The sequence below is a fragment of the Osmia bicornis genome, chromosome 5 (assembly GCF_907164935.1).
Source record: "Osmia bicornis bicornis chromosome 5, iOsmBic2.1, whole genome shotgun sequence".
Classification (NCBI taxonomy): Eukaryota; Metazoa; Arthropoda; class Insecta; order Hymenoptera; family Megachilidae; genus Osmia; species Osmia bicornis.
The window spans coordinates 2056089-2077950 of record NC_060220.1 but is presented as its reverse complement, the minus strand read 5'-3'; the positions used below and the strand labels follow the sequence as shown (position 1 = coordinate 2077950).

Sequence of the window (21862 nt, the reverse complement as noted above, 5' to 3'; positions counted from 1 at the left end):
CTTTTGCGGCTCCGTCGCCAGAAGGTTCATTACGAAGAATATAATTACTCGCTTCGCGCTAAGGTGCGACAGTCTATCTTTGGATATCGAAATGATACGCATAAGAGTGTTTGCTTTCAGATTTTACAATTGATTCACAACTTAAAACGTTAATTACAATTTAATTGCAAAATTAAATCACTTATAAAATAGTTTTAATTTCGATCTTTGCGCTATCTATACAGCGCTAGCGTTTACCCTTAGAAAATCGATCAGTAACCTGTTGAGTAGTTTGCGCCATTTTTGTATAGATGCCACTACGGCCGAATTTTTAAAATCAGTTTACCGACTGTTGATTTTTAAAAATATTTTATTTTTCAATTTGCATAGATTAAAGCCGTATTTAAATGACTTCGTATAGTTCTATGATAAATATAATTATTCTTTATATTAGTCTCCTTTAATTAAAGACAAGTGTAAGAGATAAAGGTTTCTACCACTTGCACACAGAGTGGGGAACTGCCGGCTTCGAACAGTCATCTCTGCTTTAGAGGATAGTGCTGATATCAGTATTCACAGTCGACGGTCATTGCTGAGGTCGGACGGAATAATTTAAAGAGGAAAATTACGCAGCCATTAGTTACATATTTGCAACCATGAACATTAGTTTCGAAGGGAAACGTGTACTCGTAACAGGCGCCGGACAAGGTATGTTGGATAACTGACCCATGCCAGCGTTGCTTTTTTAATTTGTAATTTCACTAACGTGAACTCTATGGAAACTTTTCTCTAAATGAAAGCTTCCCTATTGACTAAGAACTATTTATTTTAATTTGAACCTAAGTCATGATAATGGTTATCTGAAACTGAACTACGATGGAAAATATGTGACGCTGATTATAGTACTTACGTTCATATTGTTGCTTCCCCAGAGGGGACACTGATAGATAGAAAAATGACCGGTTTAACGAGTTAATCGTTGACATTGACTTGCAGGCATTGGCAGGGACATCGCTCTTCGTCTCTCTCAATACAAAGCCCAAGTGATAGCATTGTCAAAGACGAAAGAGAACCTGGAGAAATTGTCCGCAAAAGATCCACGTATTCAAACCGTCTGTGTCGATCTTTGCGACTGGAACGCTACCAAGAGAGCTGTTCAAAGCGTCTTACCCATCGATCTCTTGGTGAACAATGCCGGTGTCGCTCATTTGAAGCCTTTCTTAGATTCCACATCGGAAGATTTCGACGCAACTTTCGCTGTAAACGTGAGAGCTATCATGAATGTTTCCCAGGTGGTCTCAAAAAACATGATCGAGAGGAAGGTTCCTGGTAGCATCGTCAACATGTCTTCTCAGGCTAGCAAGGCAGCTTTGAGAGATCACGCTGTCTATTGCTCCTCCAAGGGAGCTGTTGACATGTTGTCTAAGTAAAACAGAACTTATTGCTTTGAATATTTTTTACATTAACAAAATATATCTATAATTAATATTGTACATATTAATGGCAGAGTACAAAGTCTGGGTATCGATTGAAAGTATTTATGAAAGAAAGAAAAAGTAAAATGAAACTTATTTTTCAGAGCGATGGCCCTTGAATTTGGTCCGTACAATATTCGAGTGAACACGGTGAATCCTACGGTGATCATGACAGATATGGGAAAACTAGGCTGGAGTGATCCAGACAAAGCACGAACCATGATGAGTAAAATACCTCTGGGTCGGTTCGCCGGTGAGTACTCGTTGAATCCTGGAAAAAAGCGTTCAAATTCTTCAGTGATAATAATTTTTTTTAATTATACTTGCAGAGGTAAGCGAAGTGGTGGATGCAGTCGTGTATCTGTTGAGCAATCGCAGCTCTATGGTCAATGGAGCCGCTTTACCTGTGGATGGTGGATTTTTGGCAGTGTAATTCGTGAAGTACGTCGATTATGATTTGAATGAAAATCTTAAAAACTAATCGTAATTCTGTTGTTAGAAGGGGCAGTTTAATAACAGATAAACCAAATATCCAAGATACCATGGTATAGAGATAAACGATATTAAATACAAAAATTTTATTAAATAAAAAATACTTTTTTTTTTCTTTCATCAAATTCAAGATCCATCGAGAGGAAGATATATTTCAATCTCTATCCTCTTTCTGAAGAAATATATATATATAAAAAAAAAGAAAGATAACGAAAGAAATGATAAACATTTGTTAAATCTAGATTCAGGATAAGTCAAAAGAGAAAGACGAACACGATTACTCGTTTATCTCGTTTAATTTAAAAAACGCTTCGTTTCTTCTTCTTTTTTTTTCTTTTTTTCAAAACTTTCTGTTATTATTTAACTAGAATTCGGCGAGCAAACGGCAGGAAACACCGTGAAACGACTTAACGTTCCTCTAGAAAGATACTTTCTTTCATCTCTTTCCCCTTTTTCTCTAAAATATTTTATCACGTATTCTCGTTTCACGATTCGCCTGTCGTTGTTCGTTCCGGTCTAAAAACAAACGTTCGTTTCAGCTCCTATAATCGGTAATTACATTATCCCTACGGTGAACATAAAGTGACGGAGAAAAACGCGAAATCAGGCTGTCTGCGCGAAGGAGACGTTTCGAAACATTGATCATCAAACACACATTTGTTTTTTTTTCTTTCTCTTACATTTCATTCGATTCACGTTCGAATCTCTCGCTATCAATCAGCTGCGAGTGAAGCGTTCTTTTTTTCTTCTCAAATGAACCCTTTACGCCAGCGATTCTTAATCATCTCGCAAAAGAAAAGAATAATAGTAATAATAATAAGAAAGAAAAGAAACATAGAATTAAATTGATCCTGATTGCGCTATTTTTCTTGCTCCTCCGTTTAGGAGTGGTGTTGTCGTCGTGTCGCTTCTTCTGTTTATCAAAAATTAATTACAAACCGCGTCTCTCGTTTTATTTCAAAATATACACGATATTACGTCGCAGATTAAGAATCACTATTATGTATATGTATATCCTACGATTCGATAGAGTACAAGTATTAAAATCGATAACACGTATGAAACGTACCATATCTGTTCAATACACCTTTGCGCTATTCTTCTCTTCGCGTTCGATCGCTTATCGATTAGCTGCCTATAGAATTTTTGATTATTTCCTCGCTGAGAGAAATCGCGTCTCTGTCGTTGTTGATACACGCTCGCATTTATTTATTCATCGTACGGTTTCACTGCAACTTGGGCTTCTCTTTAATTTAAGAAGAAGAATTAAAGTTAAGAGAATTCTCTAAAAATTCGATCTTTCTCTTTAATCAAGAGAAGCCTACGTTGCCATCCGAATGTATAACACAAATGATTAACATTGTTGGCTTCGCAAAACAACACAGAACAACCAAACTATTTTGGTTCCACGTTAATTTTTTTACAATTGCACTTCAGTTGGGAGTTGACGAACCCCTAAAAGCATGAAAAGAAAATATGGGAGATAGATGAAAGCTTGAATGTCCTGCTGCGAGGATACTCGATCCACTGAGGATGCCGCAGATCGTGGCAAGAAAATGAATTGTCACTTGGAAAGTATTGAAACGAAAAGGATACCACCAGTGGATCGATACTCCAGCAGCGATCTCGTTACATTAAAATAATGGATAAATGAATATTTTCTTTTTCTTTTACTTTCTCGTCCGCTCTTGTTCTTAATCATCGGTCGATCTGAATTTCGACGATGCAGATTGGTTTTTAGCGCTGGGCTAATCTTCCTTTTTCGATCGGTGATCTCTTGCCATCCTTGGAGATCTTATACGACGCGTTTAACCCATTTCGCTGCGTGCGACGTATATATACGTCATGGAAAACCGCTCGTCACTTGTGAACGCCGTACTTGTACGGCATTATCCTTTAGGCGGTGAATCTACACACTAAAAAAACAAGTAAACAAAATGTTATTCGAACGTACATACGTCGTATACATTATAGTTTCTGAGTGACGCAAGATTGGAGAAAATTAATTCATTATTAATTAAAATGATGTTTCTGTAAAACTTAGTTGAATAGCACACTGACTACCATAACGAAAACGACTATTTTACAGAAACTACAACATGTACAACGTGATTATGTTCAAACAACATGTATATATGTGTACGTTCATCCCCCTGAATTATTACCACGCCATTTATGAATCATCCTGTAACCGAACTCTATTGCACTTTTTTACGTTATTCGTGATAAGAAATCTCAAATGTCAGCTGTTTTCTCGCAACGAAAGGGTTAAAGAAAGAAAAGCATCGACGAATGTGTGTTACACATGGCGAGAACAGATTCCACGAAGGGAAGGCAAAGGATCGTAAAAATGGAAGGCAGGGAATTCGTGTTTGTGTTTCATGGTCGGCCTGGCTAAAAGAGATTCTTCTCGCCAACGGAATTAACTCGACGATTAAATCCGTGGGTAGACCCGCTACCGTCTGTTCGGTTAGCCGCTCGTGCTTTTCATCAACCTACAAAGAAAGAAAACGTGAATTCTAGAGAAACGACCGGTTCTCGAAGATGGCAAGAGACAGTTTTGTGTGTATGTGTGTTTGTGTGTGTGTGTATGGTAATGAGGAATTTATACTAGAGTGCAACGAAAACTACCAACGGAATAAAAAGAGATATTTCAACGACCATTTGCAAACGCTTCACTTTTCTAATAGTGTACAGTCGCCTGCAACGTCGACTAATCTTGATTAAAGGGGAGGAGCTTCCTACTACCACGCCCTTCCTTCACTCGTGCTTCAACTTCGGCCAAGTTCGGCTCGCGTCGGCCGTTTAGCCACGCCCCCTTTCTCTCACGTAGAAAATTACAATGCTCCAAGATTGAAGGCGTGGTTGTAGAAGGCTCCTCCCTCTGAACTTTCTCTCGACTAAGGAAAGACTACGTTGCAAGCGGGTGTACAGCACACGAAGACAACTTATAAATACTCTCGCCTTTTCTGTCGATGTTACTTCGTTTCTTCAGACATTTCAGCTGATCGTGACCAAACGATTCGAAGAGGACCAAAGATCAAATACACTTAACGCCATGTACACATTCACAGACACGCTCAACATTATCATTTTACAGTAGTTCTTCCTTGGACATAGTAATTGTATATACATATACAAACTTCGATTAGCATAGATATTTATTAAAATACAAGTCTAACCCTTTGCAGTCTGCAATACGACCAATACCAATCAATTTTATAGCAATTTCATAGATAAAAATGACTGGAACAGTTAATCAGTTAATTTTTCAACAGCTTTCGACTGCAAAGAATTAAATCACGTTGACTGTCACAGTAGATACATGGATTACTGATGATATTAAAAAATTAATTCTTTAATTTATTGCTTCAATTAAATATTTCGGTATATCTTTCAGTTTATTTGACCGAAGTGAATTCATAGCATCGGTCATCAGTTACTACGTGGCAGTCAATGTGTTAATCGCGAATTATACATATATATACCTCGATGCCGTGATCGTCGTGACGCCTCTGACCCGGATACCACAATTTACAATATGTTCTCTCATTTCTTTTCACGATTCTTCCCTCTGCGTTCAAGAAGTCTCGTGCTTCTCGATAGGCTCCTTTAGTCTCAAGAAGATGATTATAAGACGAAGAAGAAGAAAAAGAAGAAGAAGAAGCTTCACTAGGCCGAGCAAAATCAATCGCGCGAGATCATTTTCTTTTTTTCTTTCCTTTTTTTTTTTAAATTCAATTCTATCTTAGATTTCTGTCGAATTCTTCGATCGACACATTTTTGCAAAACTATCTTGTTCTATACACACGTCCATAATATTTCAAGGTAACATACTTAAATTTATAGCTTTCTCTCTCACTTTTCGTTTGCACGCAACGATAAACAAGGACAAGTATTCATTTTTTATTTCAAATTTGATCATTTTTGAAGATTCGACGCGTTTCGCGTGGCGCAAATTAAGTTTCATTGAAAAAAGAAAATCGTAATGATCACTTGGAGAAGGTACGCCATTATATTAACCCGTTGCACTACAATTTCTAACGTAACTAACGTAATTCTTAAAAGAAAAGCTGATTTCAAAGTGCAAGAGGTTAAAACAGGGACGATACGAGAGAAAGAATCGTCTAATTGAATAATTCTCTGCGTATCATTCAGTAGTGGGTGTAAGACTTCCGTTCGTCGCTGGCAGTGTTTGTTTCCTCTACGTTCAACGATCAGACTTGATTAGAGTAAAACTTTCGAAGAAAAAAGATGACGCGTATCAAACGAGAAATAAACAGAACTCAACGATAGAAGAGGTCATAACGTTAATATTAAGCAACAATCATCGAAATCTAAATATTACATGTCGTAACAAGTATCAACTTACATAAAATTAACACGAAATCTTAAGAGTAATAAGAATCATCATAAAATATTTGTTAAAGAATAATCACTAGCGACATTGCTAAATAATATCAACGTGAGTTCGAATGTATCGTTGAGGTCTTATCGACGCAAGTTTCGACATCATTCACCGTATGAATAAAATATTTATGTCGATCCTTCGTGACCGTGCGTCGTTTTCCATAATGTTTCGTGATCGGAAAGTAGTATTCCTCACCTTCGTAGAATCGTAGAATTCAATAACTACTTTTTTTACCATTTTTTTTTTTACACACTAAAGGTTATTAGAATTCACCTAAAAATTTTGACCATTTTTCAATCCGTAGTTTCGTTTTCAAGATACAAGCGATTAAAGATTGCTCATTCGACTTCCGGTGTACGGGTTTTCAAAATGGCGCCCACGAGGTCGAACAGCTGATCAGTAATCCCTTATATCTCGTAAAATAGGTCACTTTTTACAAAACGGTAAAGGACTTTTCGTTTTCGTTTTGCATAAAGAATCTACGATTCTCACTCGATCCACTTATATCCGCAGAAGTGATAAATCGAAGAACATAGAAACAAAAAATGAAGAAACGAGATCGTGATACGCAAAGATCGTACGATTTCATTTCCTTGATCGTCTAAGGAGATCTATATTGAACCTTCTCGAGTAGATCATTACGATCGAGTATCTTTATACAAGTCACAACAATAGTAAATAGTGTGATTAGCGATTAGAGCAGCAACAGCAGCAGCGGTAGTAATGGTAATAGTTTAATAGTAATAGTTAATTGGTAAATAGTAATAATAATAATAATAGCATTATTAATATCCTATGAAAAAAATACATAGAAAAACACGTGTCGGTATAATATATATTTGTATAATATATATAACCTTTTTTTTTATATCACGTTTTTTTGTTTTTCAGATTTTATGCTTGTTTGTATGCAACGCGTCCACGATACTTTATACAACACGATAATCAAGGGAAGAGAAGGAGAACGGGTAACAGGATGTGTCGATCGTTTCGATATTACTTCATGGACCTGAAATTGGAACTGATATTGATTATTAATATCGATCTCTTCTCAACGCTTTCTTTTTTTTTTCTTTTTTCTCTACAAAACAACATTTCTCAGACATTCATCCGTTTATCCTCTCTTCCCTCTTACTCTAATTTAACTCACTCAACAAAATTTGAAGAGTCAAGGCAATTGTTACGCTAAAAATGAAATTCTCCATTCTCGTCGTCCATGGTGGTCGTCGAGGTATTAATTTCCAGAACGAGTAATCAAAAAGTTCGAACATTTACAATAAAGAAAGAAATGTTTATATTCTGGGACCACGATTTCGACGAGAAATAACAACCTCTCTCTCCTCTCCCTCGATCTGACCACACATCATTTCACAGATACACACGCTTAAGGATCAGATGCAAAGATACGGGACAGGGAACACTCGCAGCCACATACTGGACACAGAATAAATGAGGAAAATGAATTTTGATACTGTTCATCGCTGATTCTCTCCTGAAGATATTTCACGCGTAAATATGGATATAGAAAATGTGGAATGAAATACTCTTTTTTTTTTTTGACTTATTGTATGAACTTATCAAAATTCCAAGTGACATTAATAGATATATTAATTTTGTAAGTGGAAACTAATATTTCAAAATGAATGAAATTAATATTCTAATTTTGTTGGGTTATCTTATCGCACGATTACTCAATAAGAGAAATATTTTCACAGCGAGGTCAACTGTGTCAGCGTACAGTGAACTGTACTCCATAAACATACATTCTTCATTTTTTCTATATCTCCTGCTTTGCATCTCTATGAATTGCAAAATCAAATACCCAAACTAATCTGAAAATAAAAATGATGTCATACGCGAACAAATTTTATTCCACATTTTCGATCTTACAGTTTTCACACGTCGGTTCAGGTACGGACTGTATAATGTCATCTGTGAACAGAATCAAAGTCAAGTGGCTCGACTCTTGCTTCAATCTCTCAATAATCATGTATAAAAAAAAAATAAAAAATAAAAAAGGAGAAGCATAGAGGGAGAGGAAGAGACGTGGTATGTTAATGAATAAATTGATTTACGATCGAATTTGTACGCGATGGAAAAACCAAGGTCGCGCTGGTACAGTACGCTCGATCCAGGGACGAATCTAGAAGTCTTATTTAGAGGGTCGAAGAGTGTAAAATATATCTCCAAATTTTTCTCTGTACAGAATAAAACTTATCTAGAAAAACAAAATTAAAATACTAACAAAAAACGATTTTTATTTTAAAATGTTGATTAACTTTCGACGATCTTGCGACTCTAAACACGCCCCTGGCTCGATCAATATATTGCGTCTGATGATGGTGTTTCTCTTACATACGATACGAAACAGCACAACCGTGTGAATTTTTTCATCTTTTCGTCTTAACTTACTAGCTACGCGGTTTGAGTCGTCTGATTCTCTTTTATTTTTTATTTTTTTTTTTTCATTCGTTTAGGGAAGATGAAGACGGTTGTACTTATTGGGAAGTCGTCGAGGTCGGAGTGTTAGCGCAAAGGAGCCTGACTCTGACTGGTTTTCTTCAGGTTCGGCTCGAAGGGAATCGGTAGGTGCAAGGAACGGTTCGTCTTCAACTTAGCGGCTTTGTCCGCTTGAAGAAGCTCGCGGTTTCGCGCGTGCCCGACTTTCGACGCCCGACACCCGTCGTCCAGCCGTCGATGATGATTTTGTCTATATATATGTACAAACGATGGTTTTTTAGTGGGCGAGAGTCGAAGTTGAACGCGCTTCAACGTCGTTTGAATTTCTCGCGGTTCGAGATAACTCGTGATTTCGAAAAATGAAAAAAAAAATCCGAACTCTTTTTGGGAAAATAATGGAGAAGAGTTCATCTTCGCGCGGAAGTTTCGAAGAAACACGAGTCTGAGATTTCATCGACTTTCGAAGAGCACGTCGCTACAGGGGTCCACAAGTGTCGAAACAGGGACATGGATACTGTACTGCTTTCTCTCGTCTGAACTTTTGAAAAAATACGAATACGATATCGATTTCCAAAGAATACGTGGCTCGAAACATAGGGCACTAAAGTTCAACGAGGACTACAAAGGCCATCAATGTCACGTACTGTACACTCCCGATTTCTATCCTAATGATGATGCGAACCGCTGGTAACGATACCAGGCGCCATTTTGAACAGCGTCCTTAGTCGAAGACACCACAAGAACCATCGCTCTACTAATTAAACCATCGTAAGGATTCTCCTGCAGCGCGGTCGTTGCGTCTGTCCAGCACTAAATGGATGGTCGTACCGCACACTTTCGAGAAGTTTGTCTCCTTCGTTGATTCTTCTTTCAAGCACACGATCAAATTGGACCCCTCCATAAATTGCTTCGCTCAACCACCTTTGTGCTTCTTGTAACGAGGAGCTACTTCACGGATGATTTCGTATCTAGGTCTGATCATTCTCCACTTAGATGCTTGGATCACCCAGTAATTCTTGTAACTCTGATGAGACGGATCATGGTATAACGTCTTCCATGACCCATCAGGAAGTTTCACTGCTGAGACCTTTGGATCAGCTTACCAATCTTCAGAGGCTCAGATGATATTTTCAAAAAATTTCTGATCAATAAATGTTTCTTAGCTATTGCTCTATTCACTGAGATCCTTGGATCACCTTGGTGCTTATTGCAGCCTCGGTCCTCCTTAGCTTCCATCAATCTTCAGGGGCTCTGATGAGACGGATCATACTTGATATCTTAAGAGTTCCAGATCAATATGAACCTTCTAGTCATTGAAATAATTCCGGTCTTGGTGGACGTTCCAGACCCACCAGACATTCACAAAGTGGAGTATCAATCTCATGAAAATAAAGTCCTTTACGTATGGTACATCTCTGGATATCATCGATCATCCATCATAGCGCGGACCATGAAATAGCAGCATCCAAGATGATAGAAGTTGTGGAAAACATGGTGAATCCGATGAAGATGGCGACGAGTCTGCTATTGCCATTGGTGGTTCATTTCTGCTGAACTCTTCCCAGCCTGCCCAAAATTGTGAATAGGGGCGGATTGTATTTTCTCAAGACAAAACACCCACAAAATACACCAACTATTAGCGTGAATGTGAACCTAACCACATTGACCTCTCCTTCTCTCTTAATTCTTTCTTTATTCCTTATCGAGTTTTTTTTTTTTTCTGTCTCTCCTTCGCTTCGTACCTCGTTTCACCGAAACGTTTGCTACTCGAGTGTCCATTCTCTTTGTGTCTTTCTTATTTTCAATCACGATTAATTGTCATCGTCTTTCTCGTCTCGGCGTCAGTTTTTATTTCTCGACAATTATCGCGTGCAAAAAAGGAGCGTCTTTATTTTTTTTTTTTAGGGAGGCGACGATACTGGTCGCTCGTTCAAAGAGAAAATTCGAGAGAAAGAGACAAACTTGGAGACATGAATCGAACCATTTTTAGGACGATATAAGACAAACGTAGCGACAGATGGCAAGATGAAAGCAAAGAGGCTCGAGAGCAGACGAGGTTCAGAGAGAAGGATGATATATATATATATTTTTTGTTTTGCGAGGCGAATATATGTGCATATTTTTGTTTTCCCCAACAACGATTTCACAGTTTTTGTGTTTTTTTTTTGTATTTTTTGTATTTTTTTTTTTTAGATTTTTCGCCGGTGTCCGCTACCGTGGCACAGGAGATTATTTTCGCCCCCTCTTTGCCTACATTTGCGACTTAGCATTTAGTGTCTTAGCTTTCGGTTACCTGGAAAAAAAAAGTCAACGAAAGAACGTAAAGCGGGATGTATTCTAACGAGTCTCGAGGCCGGATTTTTTTTTTCTTGCTTTTTGCTTTAATTTGTTAATTTTAACTACGGGTTTCAATTGTGTCCTCGTCACGGTAGAAAGAAGGAAAGGTAATTGAGAAATGAAAAAAAAAAGAAAAGAGGAAGATTCATGAAATTATACTGCAAAAGAAACGAGAGAAGAAAATGATTTTAATAAACAATTGCTCGATGATCACGCGGTTGAACGATGAAACCATGTAAGTATGCCAGTTGCCAAGCAGAATTTCGTAATCATCATCCGGCTTCCCTTCCCTCTCTCTTTCTCCTTCGTTACGCTCCTATTCGCGACACGTGTTGAAAATTGAAACACAAAAGAACGTACGGTATAAATCAGGATCATTGATTGTAACACAGTCGAGAAGGAGTAAACAAATTGAAGTACAATAAGAAAATAAAGGAGTTTCTTGTTTGGGCAAAAGGAACATTAGGTTGTTGCAGATGAAGTGATTAATTTTCCAGGTCTCTAACTTTGTTAATTAATACGTGCTGCGTTTAGTTGATTCAAATTTTCATTAAATCGAATATGCAACAATCGAATATGAAGAAGTATTTTAATAGTATAACTTAAAAAAAAAAAAAGAAATCCCAGTGCATCCCGATAGCAAGCAATTAAAGTCTGATGGTCGCGTTTGGAAAGAATTTCCAAACATAATTTATAAAATAAAATTACCAAGTATGTTAGGATTTTACAAATTTCCAAAACTATCGTGTCATTAAAGTTACCCAAAAGTTGCCAATAATTTGATCGTTTAGGACAGATGATTCGAAGCTTGCTAGATCTGCTAGGAGTGAATAAGCATTCTTTCCAAAGGACAAAAAAGTGCACACCCTTTCTCCTCTCTCAATTTCTCCCCTGATCGGTAACGATCGAGAGAGAACCATGCCACGGTATCAAGACACCAAAATCTACCAAAATAATAGTGAACCCGCCAAATTACAGCCGAATGCAAAAACTAAACAACTATCCACCGAGATCTAATTCGCGAGCAACAGAATCTTTCTAACAAATCACACATCGTTCTCAATGCTAGATGGAAAAAATACCGTAATTTGTTTTCACAATTTTCTTCTTAACGATTGTGTCTGCGGTAAGCAATGATTTTTATAATCGAATAACGATGAGGAACTGTGACGTGGTGATCTGATGTCGATCAAGAGATCTCGTGAATTGAATTCCAATACGATGTGCAATGTTCCATGCATAATTTATCATGAAAGCACCAAGTGTAACCAGCTCTTTGATACTTAAAACCTGCAAATACTAATTAGTTATACACGAGTGAATCGTTTAATTCAGGAATGAAATATACCTCCTAGTAGAGTGCTAGCAGAGCAAGTTATACTTGGATGCAATCCACGGTGATATTTGGCGTGATAATAGCAAACTCACTTGGTCTTCGGCTGCATTTCCCCTGCAGCTGCATCCCTGCGATGCAACCTCATGCTGACCCTTCGTTCCTGCAAACCGGCTCCCGATGCTGAAATATATCAGTAGAAAAGAAATGCGTCATTGCCACTGAACTAGATACTCTTATCGTCTCGCAGAATTTATAATAATTTTTATCTTTTTTCTCTAATTTTTTGATAATCATTCTGTCAGCTACCCGCACGGATTTATGATAAATAATTTCATTCATTTTCCCATCCCACATAAAAAGGACCTCTACCTAGATACTCGAGAAACTTCTCATCCCTGAATCCTACCGCATTGTTCTCATAGACACAATCCATGAGAACAATTGAACGTTGCAATTAATTTGAGAAGTGAAAAGAGTTGAGCAACACACGGTTCTCCCTGGAAGAGAACAAACGCATTCGCAATCGTGTCGGTATAAGAAACTAGAGAACACGGTCGAAGACGGTATCAACCGGTCACGTTACAAAAGCAACGCTTCTTGGATGACTATTGCCACACGAATATATTGCGCTAAAGAAAGAGAACGAGTTTCGAGAGACAGTGGCTCGTTTATCCAACAACCATGACCAGAAGAGAGTTGATATATTAGAGGACACAGTTGGATCTAGTCAAATTATCTAACCACCTCGTGTGGAATACGTCTTAGGTATTAAACGATGATTCGCATGTAACGTTACTTCTTTCTTCTTGAAGAATTAATTAATCATTTTTAAGGAAACCACTATTCTATGTTAATTTATACATTTTTTCTAACTGATTCTCATTCAAAGATGAAGCTATGAATTTTGTTCAGCGAGAATGCAATTATCTTCTTCTTTTCCAAAGACTACAATGATTATACGATCTACAAATATGATACAGGAATCACGACGAATGATCCTAAGATGCGAGACGTAGACAGGAACGATGAATGATTTTTCACGCTTGGCAATTGAAATGGAAAAAATATTCAATCTTAAAATAAAGAAGTCGATCAAGACAAAAATGATTCGTCTTTGTGAAGAGAGATGATGCGATATCAATTAAAAAAAAATCGTAGTATTTTCTTTTTTTGTTATAAGAAAAAAATAAAGGTACGTGCATCGATTTGGTTTTTCCATTCAAGCCAAGTGAGAAAAGAATTTTGACAAGGATAATCAACAATGTCGTGTGGTGAAATAAATAAAGAGACAAGTCCTTGAATGGAAAAACATTTATTTACTACTTTCTCTTTATCATCATCATCATCGTCGTCACTATCAATAAAAACAGAATGATTACAAATATTGATTGGGTAACCGTGAGAAACTGCATGAAAGAAACACAGGAAAATATGTGATGAAAGGAAAAGTAACGACGATGCTCAGGATCCAACGTGTTTCAGGAAAAGAAAAAAAAAATCAAAACGAAAGAAACATCCTCGAGGATTCAGATTTCAGAACAAAGAACTACAATGGTTGGACAAAATAATAGAAACACTTATTACAGATACGCGTTTCAATTTTATCGACACGTTGAATGCCAGTCGAAAGGAACACCCGTGATTTCATAAAAATTATTAAGTATTATTCTTATCCCCACGGTATTCAACGTGTTAATATGAAACAAAAAAATGAACACACTTTGGACCATTAATGAGACAATCGAGACGAACCGAAGAAGAGGATCTTGAGAGGATCGAAAATGAAAGAACAGCGAATGAGCGCAACGACGATATACGCTCAGGATAATTACAATGTAATTCGAAACGATCGGAACGGTGAAACGATTAAATAAACAAACATGACGATTACAGGGTGTCTCACATCATATACCAAGAGAACTAGAAACCAATATTACATTCCAATTGTCTTTCTTATTTTACACGAGCACAGGAAACGATGCGACTCTTGTACGCCAAGAAAATAGTTAAGAACATTACACAAAACAAAATTTGTATAATGAAAAACAGGAAACATAGATACAAATAAAGACCAGTCACAAATGATCAGTAGTTGGAAGAAAATTTATCACGATGACACTTACATGGGACACCCTGTATATCTGATAAAGCTAGCTAATTATGATGCAAATTCGGTGCAAAACTCACAAGCCTCAGAGTTCACGTTACAATCATTTGATACAAGGTTCAAATACAATTGGATAATACGTTGAAAACGTTTGATCCACAGCATCAACGAGAACTCTGAGACTATGATGATAGATAAACGATTATGTTGTGCGTTTCGAGCTTCTCTAGACAACGACATATTAATGTACGTGTACAATATTTTCCCGAGTGCATTGCGAACAATGCACTCGTGAAAATATTGTAAAATATGAATGAAATGAAGAAAAAAAAATTATCTTACAAAACTAGCACTCTCTCTCTCTCTCTCTCTCTCTCTCTTGACGGTATAAAAATTACGGTAGAAACTTGCTTGCTCGTGAGTGTTCGTAGAAAAATTGCGCGTGGATTTGTTTCGAACGTGACGGAAATCCTGGTGCGATTCTTGCTTGGATTTCCGGCGACCTCGAGGCGTGATAATTTAACCCTTTGCGAATGAAAGTTTCTGAACCATAAATTCCTTTACTTTCGTAAGTTGGCTCAACAGTTGAGAGGTATTAGAATACTTCAATATCATCCAGAGCAGTAAAAATTTTCCCATGTCCGTCCGCAAAGGGTTAAAAAAGAACCCTGTGATAGAAAAACCATCAGAAGGTGCCTGTCTCTTCACTGGGAGACCTGAAAAACTATTCACTCTTTTTATATGAAAAGATCTTTAGAGATTATGAAAAATCCAATCGTGTTACCCTTTTCTATCATTCACCTGGTCATACTCGGAGCAGCTACCGCTTCCTCAGGGATCTTTTTTTCATTTTATAAATTATCACGTTGTGCAAACACGACGCGTGTAATTAGGTATTTGGTAATATTTCGTAACACGATTATATGAAAATATACTTGCAAAATGCGTATCTCGTTAGCTAACAGAGTTTCTTTTTCTTCCATGTACCACGATTACAAATTCGAAACATCGAAAGCTCGATCGACGGTATACATTGTTATGCCACCACCCATTGCACTTTGGTTCTTTCTGTTCTGTTCGCTTTTGCAGATTTAATCGTACGAACAAATCTGAAGGCATCTTCAAACCTTACCTAGCTACTTGTTTAAAAAAAAAGAAACATTCCAAAACGATACTAATGAATCTACAAGTTTAAATACATATTTCATATAAAAATTCAGAATTCTATAGGTTGACAAGGATTATGAATGGCAGTGATAGAATTTGTTGGGAAACAAACGCGACAAGAAAACTTGTATGAAAAGGATCAATTGTCAGAAGATATCTGAATCTATACAAATGTATTGGTAACGCATGTTCGATATATTGATCACTGAGAGCCTAACAATGGCAGAGGATAAGAAAACATCCTGGCATAACAACACACGAAAAGCATCAGTAATAAACCTTGCTCTAATGTAAGAAAACTTTCATAAATATAAACTGCGATACAGATACGAAGTTAAATGCAAATGCAAAGGAAAATATCGAAAAGTATACTTTTCAGAATGCCAAGGGTACCGTGTAGTATACCACAGCCTATAGAATCGTTCGAGTGCGTACCATGGCTCAAAGCGTCCAAGTTCGCTATCGTGACTACCCATTCCATGAACTGTTCTTTCTTTTCATTGTCAACGATTTCCTGTGTCTTTAGCGAGACATCGTTTTCACCTGTTAACGAGCACCTCTCTGCATCGTTCTCTCTTGTCAACATATTCGTGTTTTCGTCAGGTAAATCCTTTTCTTCGTCGTTCGCGCGAAACGTACTGTTCTCCAATTGTACGGTAAACTCTTTGTCGTCATTCACGTCGGTCAGAATCACCTGGTCTTTGCTCGTATCCCGTTCAGGGAAAAAATCGACGCACGTCTGAACCCGAGGACGATTGATCGGCAAACTCGAGAGGCGTTCGATGAAATCGTTCTTATGTAATCTCTGCAAAAAATACTCGCACTTCTCACGACCGCTCGGTGGCCTCTCGTATTTATTTCGTTGCCTGATTCTGCGCTGCATGAGTAAAAAATGCCAGCTTCTTCGTACACGTTGAAAGAAATTCGGTCGCTTTCGTGTTTTATTAACAGACGAGTCCATCGATTTCTTCGATTTCTGAGAAGAATCGAGGCTCCTCTGATTGCCGTGATAAAACGTTTTCGGTTGTTCCTCCGACAACAGATCAAGACTCTTACAATCCATCACCGACAAGTCTATGCTTCTCTCCAACGATTCCAGACTTCTATGATTTTTCTCTTTGTTATTAAAAGAGAAATTTCTTTTCTTCTTGCCGGAGGATTCTTGCAGCAACTCGCTGCTGCTTATCTTGAAGATCTCGCCCTCTTTCTCCAAGAATTCTACGTTTCCCGAATCGCGACGTGTATCGTGGGTGGTGGCATGGTGTCGACCGCCAGCCATGGAAGATTTTTGTTTCTTCTCGTCGTGATCGTTGCAGCCTTTCTCTTTCTCCAGGCCACCGAAACAATTCAACGAACCACCGGATGCTGCCGCAACCTCCTCGTCCGCGTAATCAATTTTTTTCTCATCCAGTACACTACGATCGAACATCATCATCTCGCGATCTATGTCCGTCTCGGTTTTGTACGATTGAAAAAAATAACTCTGTTTGTCTAGCTGACGAAAGGACGCATTCGGACTACCCTCTATCGGCCTGTTCGCAGAATAATCACGGGACATGCTACAATTCAATTCGGCCCGGTTCGAAGACGGCTCGCGGTGTCCTAAATTAAGACCCCCAATGTCCAGGGTGGCTACGTCCGGTGTTGTTCGTACCGGTGACGACTTGAACGTACTAAACTGACAGGGATTAACGGGACGTGGGGTTTCATTGACACCCGGCTGGGAATAGCCGACCACGAGCTGCTTGTTTCGCTCTGTTATAACCTGCTGCTGGCTAGAAGATAATTTTGGGTAGAACTGTGCTTTACCTTGAAGATCGCTCTTGTCCTGATTGTCCTGATCGCGAAGAGCGTCTATCGCCTCGCGTTTCTGTCGCAGGCTTCGTAGATTCGTCGCTGTTCCGCCCACGGTCGGGCCCACCGTTCCCACTGATGCGTTTGCCAAACACTGCCGTGTGTAGGGCCTGGAAATTCAGATTGATCAGTTGACAATGGGTGACCGACGATAAGAAAAAGGAAACTTAAAGCATAAACGACTGAAAATTTAAATAAATTAATGCAAGATCCATATGTATTATAGAAGGGCTTGTATATTAAAATTGAAGAGAAGTATATTTGGTCATGCGTGTTGTTAAACACGACCATTTCCCGATTCATTGACCCAAGCCGCCAAGAATAGAACGCACCGAGTAATAAAATGACCATGCTATTTATACGCATGAAAAGACGGCTTGGTGAAGATGAGATCGCAAACATTTTCACGTCTAATTTGGTTAGCCGAAAGATTTTGCGGTATATCCTCGCTTATTCTGGCTGTCGTCCGTACACCAACCTAGATCGATGTTCCTGATCGTTATTGGTCCCAGAAGGCAGGGCCGCGTTCGTGTGTTGCGACTGCATCGGTGCCTGTTGCGTCGACGACAACGTTTGCTGCCTGACGTTACCGAACTTCAACATGTTCCAGTCGAACACGTAATCGTAAGTGAAACCCTCACCGTGGAACAATGTCCGGAATAGTTGCCGTAGGTACGAATAATCCGGCCTCTCTTCGAATCGCAATCCTCGGCAGTACCTTAGGTACGAGGCGAACTCTACTACAATAATAAGAGTTTTACACCTCAACAGAAAGGAACGATATGAAAATGAAACGCATTTCTGCAGTAAAGGAAAATTTACCAGGATAACCCTTGCACAATTCCTCGACGGGCGTAGACATTTTCTTTTCAGATATACGCTCGTACTTTTGTCTTTTAGTCGCTGCTTTCAAGCCTTGCCAAGGTAAGCTACCTCTGTTGAAGTACATAAGAACATACCCTAAGGATTCAAGGTCATCTCGCCGTGACTGTTCAATTCCCAAATGTGTATTGATACTCGCGTATCTGTTGGTACACAAATTAATTGTTTAACATGTTGTAATGATTGTTCAAGATGATCAAATGATATACGTTGATCAACAAACCTGGCCGTTCCTGTCAAATTCTTGTTTTCTCGATACGGTATGTGTTTGTGAGTACGGCCGTCGCGATACTTTTTAGCCAACCCAAAGTCTATAATATACACTAAATTTCCCTTCTTTCCTAGTCCCATCAAAAAATTGTCTGGCTTGATATCTCGGTGTATAAAATTGCGACTGTGAATGTAATCCGTTCGACTTATCTGTGAGATCAGAAAAAAATAGTTACAATTTTATCAGTGCACTTTTGGTAAAAAGAAATAGTTAATTAGACCATGGAAACTACCTAGTAATTAGCATTCATAACTGATAAAAAATGTTTAAGAAGGAGAATATTTGAGGAATACACTTTGATATTTTCTTTAAGTTCTTTGTTCGAGACGTTTTCTTTGCGAACAACGCTTTATTCGGTAAGCTTTACTTTCTCCTAACACACTGTTTTTGTTGAGATTATAAAAGCTTTCTTATCAGCCGACTCGGTTGCTGGCTGATAAGAACATAACTTGTATTGTAATTTATTCCAGTAACAGAAAACAGAATGACAAATAGTTGCACATAATCACAATGTGAACTTTGAACGCTACAGTGTAGGCTTTGTAATTATATTACCACAAAAACAGAATCAAAGATCTCATTCAACGCTGTTAAATAAGAGCAAGATATTATTACATTTTTAATCTTCTGTTTTGGTTTTTTTATCCAAGGACACAAGTTACAATGGACACCATAACAATGATTTGAATATCAAATGGATAAGGATTAATATTTACCAATTGATCAGCCAGAAGCAACACTGTTTTCAAGGAAAATCTTCTTGAACAAAAATTAAACAGATCCTCCAGCGATGGGCCAAGCAGCTCCATTACCATTACATTGTAGTCACCTTCTGAACCACACCATTTTATGGTAGGTATACCAACTGAAATATTATAATATTTTCTGCTGATGACATAATGCTACTACGATACAGCTTTTGTATGATTCATAGACAATTCCATTCGCAACTGTGTGAACATTAACGATGCATACGATAAATGAAACATTATTAATAAATAATATAAGAAAAAAATGAAACATAAGCTCAATTCATACATATTATTTACATAATATTCATCGCAAATGAAATTATTAAACAAACAAAGTTGACGTACGAGTGTATAATCAGTAAAACGGTAAAGTTCCATGTTATGTTGTCACAAAGAACAGTGAATGAGGGGAGGGGAAGAATGGAGTAACATAGGAAAAGGGAAGGGAGGGGGGGACAGAGAGAGAAAGGGAGAAAGAAGGTTCAGTGGCCAGAGCAACCAGCTGTCCAAGAAACACAAAATTTTGACAGTTCTCTAAGAACAACAAGTTTCAAAATGACCGATAAATAATCAAGGAAACTATACTTACCACCACCTTGCATCATCTTGTAGAACTTCGATTCTATGTGCAACTGCGGATGCCGCGTTTTTATACATTCTAATTTGATGGCGACTTCCTCGCCGGTGGAGATGTTGGTGCCTAAAAAACGAACGACAGAAAAATGCCAGAGAGACAGTTACGCAGTTGTAGAAAAAAAAAAAAAGAAGGAAAAAAAACATGAGTATGCACGGGGGAGTTGGCGCGTTGATACGCGTCGTAAGGCAAATATGTAACTGCCCGTGTGTAGGTGGGTGGATAGCGGGGAGTGGGGAATGTGTGTAAGTAAAAGGTAAACGCGATATGTAAAGAGAAGAAGACAAAAAAAAAACCGTTTACCTAGATAAATGTCGCCGAAGGAACCGCTCCCGATTTTCCGTCCGAGCCGGTACTTATTCCCAACGCGTAGCTCCATCCTCCAGCCTCGCGGGGCTTACGAAGAAAAGTAGCACGGGGCAAAGGAGACTTTAGGCAGCCGACTCGAGGAGCGCTCGAGGGCTCCGTTGTTGAACTTTAAACGTGACCTGGCCGCCGTGTTACAAACTGGATGAAGCCTCCATCTTTGGTCGCGTAAACGTTCGCGAACCTACAGGCATTTCTTCTTTCTCTCCTCGAAGGAATACTGTTTCTTCTCGCTGCGATGGCGGTTGCGCTGATGGCGCTGCTGTCGTTCTCGTTGTCGCCGTGTTGTTGACGGCGCTGCGATTGCCTCTAGCTACTGTTGCTGCCACACAGAGATCGTACAGTCTATCGAGATGACTACGAATAGAGTTGCTGCCTCCCACAGGGGGCGGCTGAACGATCGTCCTTATATTTCTTGAATTTAACAAATTTTCAAATACTCCACGACAAATACTACCGGATCTTGTTAAGTATGTCGATCCGGATAGACGAACGCGTACCCACCAATGGGAACACGAACCGCGTAAGGGCATCTGCCCTTTCGCTGCGCGGATCAGCACCGTAGACCGAATGGCGCACAATTATGGCCGTCTAAAATTCACCAATCACGTATCCCACTTTCTCGGCCCACCTTTTTAACTCGTCAAACACACCTTTTTTTACAAACTTTCGATCAAATAATCGTTCATCCATACGTACGAATTTATCATCGCACTCTGATTATTCACTTTCGCTCACTTTCTACGACGCGTTTACTCGATAAAAACTACTATTCTACTTGTGGCATACTCACTAACTCTCGACCGTGACCACCACAACGACGGAACACGATGAAGACATACAGACGCAAGCGCGAGCTACGATTTCGACACGCCTGAAAAACTTCTGCGTCATCTGGTGAACACTGCTTAAATCAAAATTCGATAGTATTTCCGGTTCTCCTTTTCGATTAATCGATATTCCTATTTTCAAATATGAAAAGACAATCCATCGGTATCGAAACGTTTCATATACGTATATTTTTTTTTTTATAGTTATAAAATTCTTTGTTTTACTACCTATTTAATACTATAAATTTTACTTATTTAATATTTGTCGCCCGGTCGGAGAAACGAGTCTATCGCTGTGTGCCGCAATATTTAAACGTTGACGATCAGGAACGCGATATTGAGTGAACGGCAGCCACATTTTTAGGTAGTCCCTATGTGATTCACTCTGTATAAATAAAGCACATGATAAACAAGATAACTGGGGAAATTTAGATATTGCATGAATCCTAATAAAACAAAATATGAATCACTGTTTGCATATATTTTAAATATAATCTTATGGTATATCT

General features: G+C 38.5%; 2 protein-coding genes across 12 annotated transcripts; one reads left to right on the top strand and one right to left on the bottom strand.

Annotated features, from left to right (window-relative positions):
• Positions 1-530: 530 nt before the first annotated feature.
• On the top strand, positions 531-7997 carry LOC114871167 (L-xylulose reductase). Of its 3 annotated transcripts, none has more exons than XM_046285704.1 (5): positions 531-687; positions 976-1405; positions 1559-1707; positions 1784-1895; positions 7249-7997. In XM_046285704.1, the coding sequence occupies exons 1-4, from the start codon at positions 636-638 to the stop codon at positions 1885-1887; spliced, it is 735 nt and encodes a 244-aa protein (XP_046141660.1). In that variant the 5' UTR covers positions 531-635; the 3' UTR covers positions 1888-1895; positions 7249-7997. The 3 variants fall into 3 exon arrangements, with proteins under 3 accessions (XP_046141660.1, XP_029032577.2, XP_029032576.2); XM_029176744.2 differs by lacking the exon at positions 7249-7997 and adding an exon at positions 1954-2047; XM_029176743.2 differs by lacking the exon at positions 7249-7997 and having other exon boundaries at positions 1784-2047.
• Positions 2224-21074, bottom strand: LOC114871165 (casein kinase I-like). Of its 9 annotated transcripts, XR_003788526.2 has the most exons (10): positions 20461-21074; positions 20113-20223; positions 19488-19636; positions 18724-18920; positions 18441-18643; positions 18097-18358; positions 17574-17728; positions 12583-12670; positions 3621-4441; positions 2224-3401 (listed from the first exon to the last, which is right to left on the bottom strand). XR_003788526.2 is itself a non-coding variant. In XM_029176737.2 (9 exons), exons 1-9 carry the CDS (start codon positions 20534-20536, stop codon positions 4417-4419), a joined length of 1266 nt encoding a protein of 421 aa, XP_029032570.1. In that variant the 5' UTR covers positions 20537-21074; the 3' UTR covers positions 2224-4416. The 9 variants fall into 9 exon arrangements, 8 of the variants coding, with proteins under 8 accessions (XP_029032570.1, XP_029032572.1, XP_029032574.1 ...); XM_029176737.2 differs by having other exon boundaries at positions 2224-4441; XM_029176739.2 differs by having other exon boundaries at positions 2224-3862.
• Positions 21075-21862: the final 788 nt, after the last annotated feature.

What these genes read in the sequence shown, in the direction of transcription:
- LOC114871167 (XM_046285704.1), top strand. Translation starts at nt 636, where the DNA reads ATGAACATTAGTTTCGAAGGGAAACGTGTACTCGTAACAGGCGCCGGA. An exon ending in CGTAACAGGCGCCGGACAAG is followed by an intron (nt 688 to 975) that starts GTATGTTGGATA and finishes ATTGACTTGCAG; the next exon opens with GCATTGGCAGGGACATCGCT. An exon ending in ACCTCTGGGTCGGTTCGCCG is followed by an intron (nt 1,708 to 1,783) that starts GTGAGTACTCGT and finishes TTATACTTGCAG; the next exon opens with AGGTAAGCGAAGTGGTGGAT.
- LOC114871165 (XM_029176741.2), bottom strand. Translation starts at nt 20,536, where the DNA reads ATGGAGCTACGCGTTGGGAATAAGTACCGGCTCGGACGGAAAATCGGG. An exon ending in CTTCGGCGACATTTATCTAG is followed by an intron (nt 20,224 to 20,460) that starts GTAAACGGTTTT and finishes TTCGTTTTTTAG; the next exon opens with GCACCAACATCTCCACCGGC. An exon ending in TGCTTCTGGCTGATCAATTG is followed by an intron (nt 18,921 to 19,487) that starts GTAAATATTAAT and finishes CTGATCTCACAG; the next exon opens with ATAAGTCGAACGGATTACAT.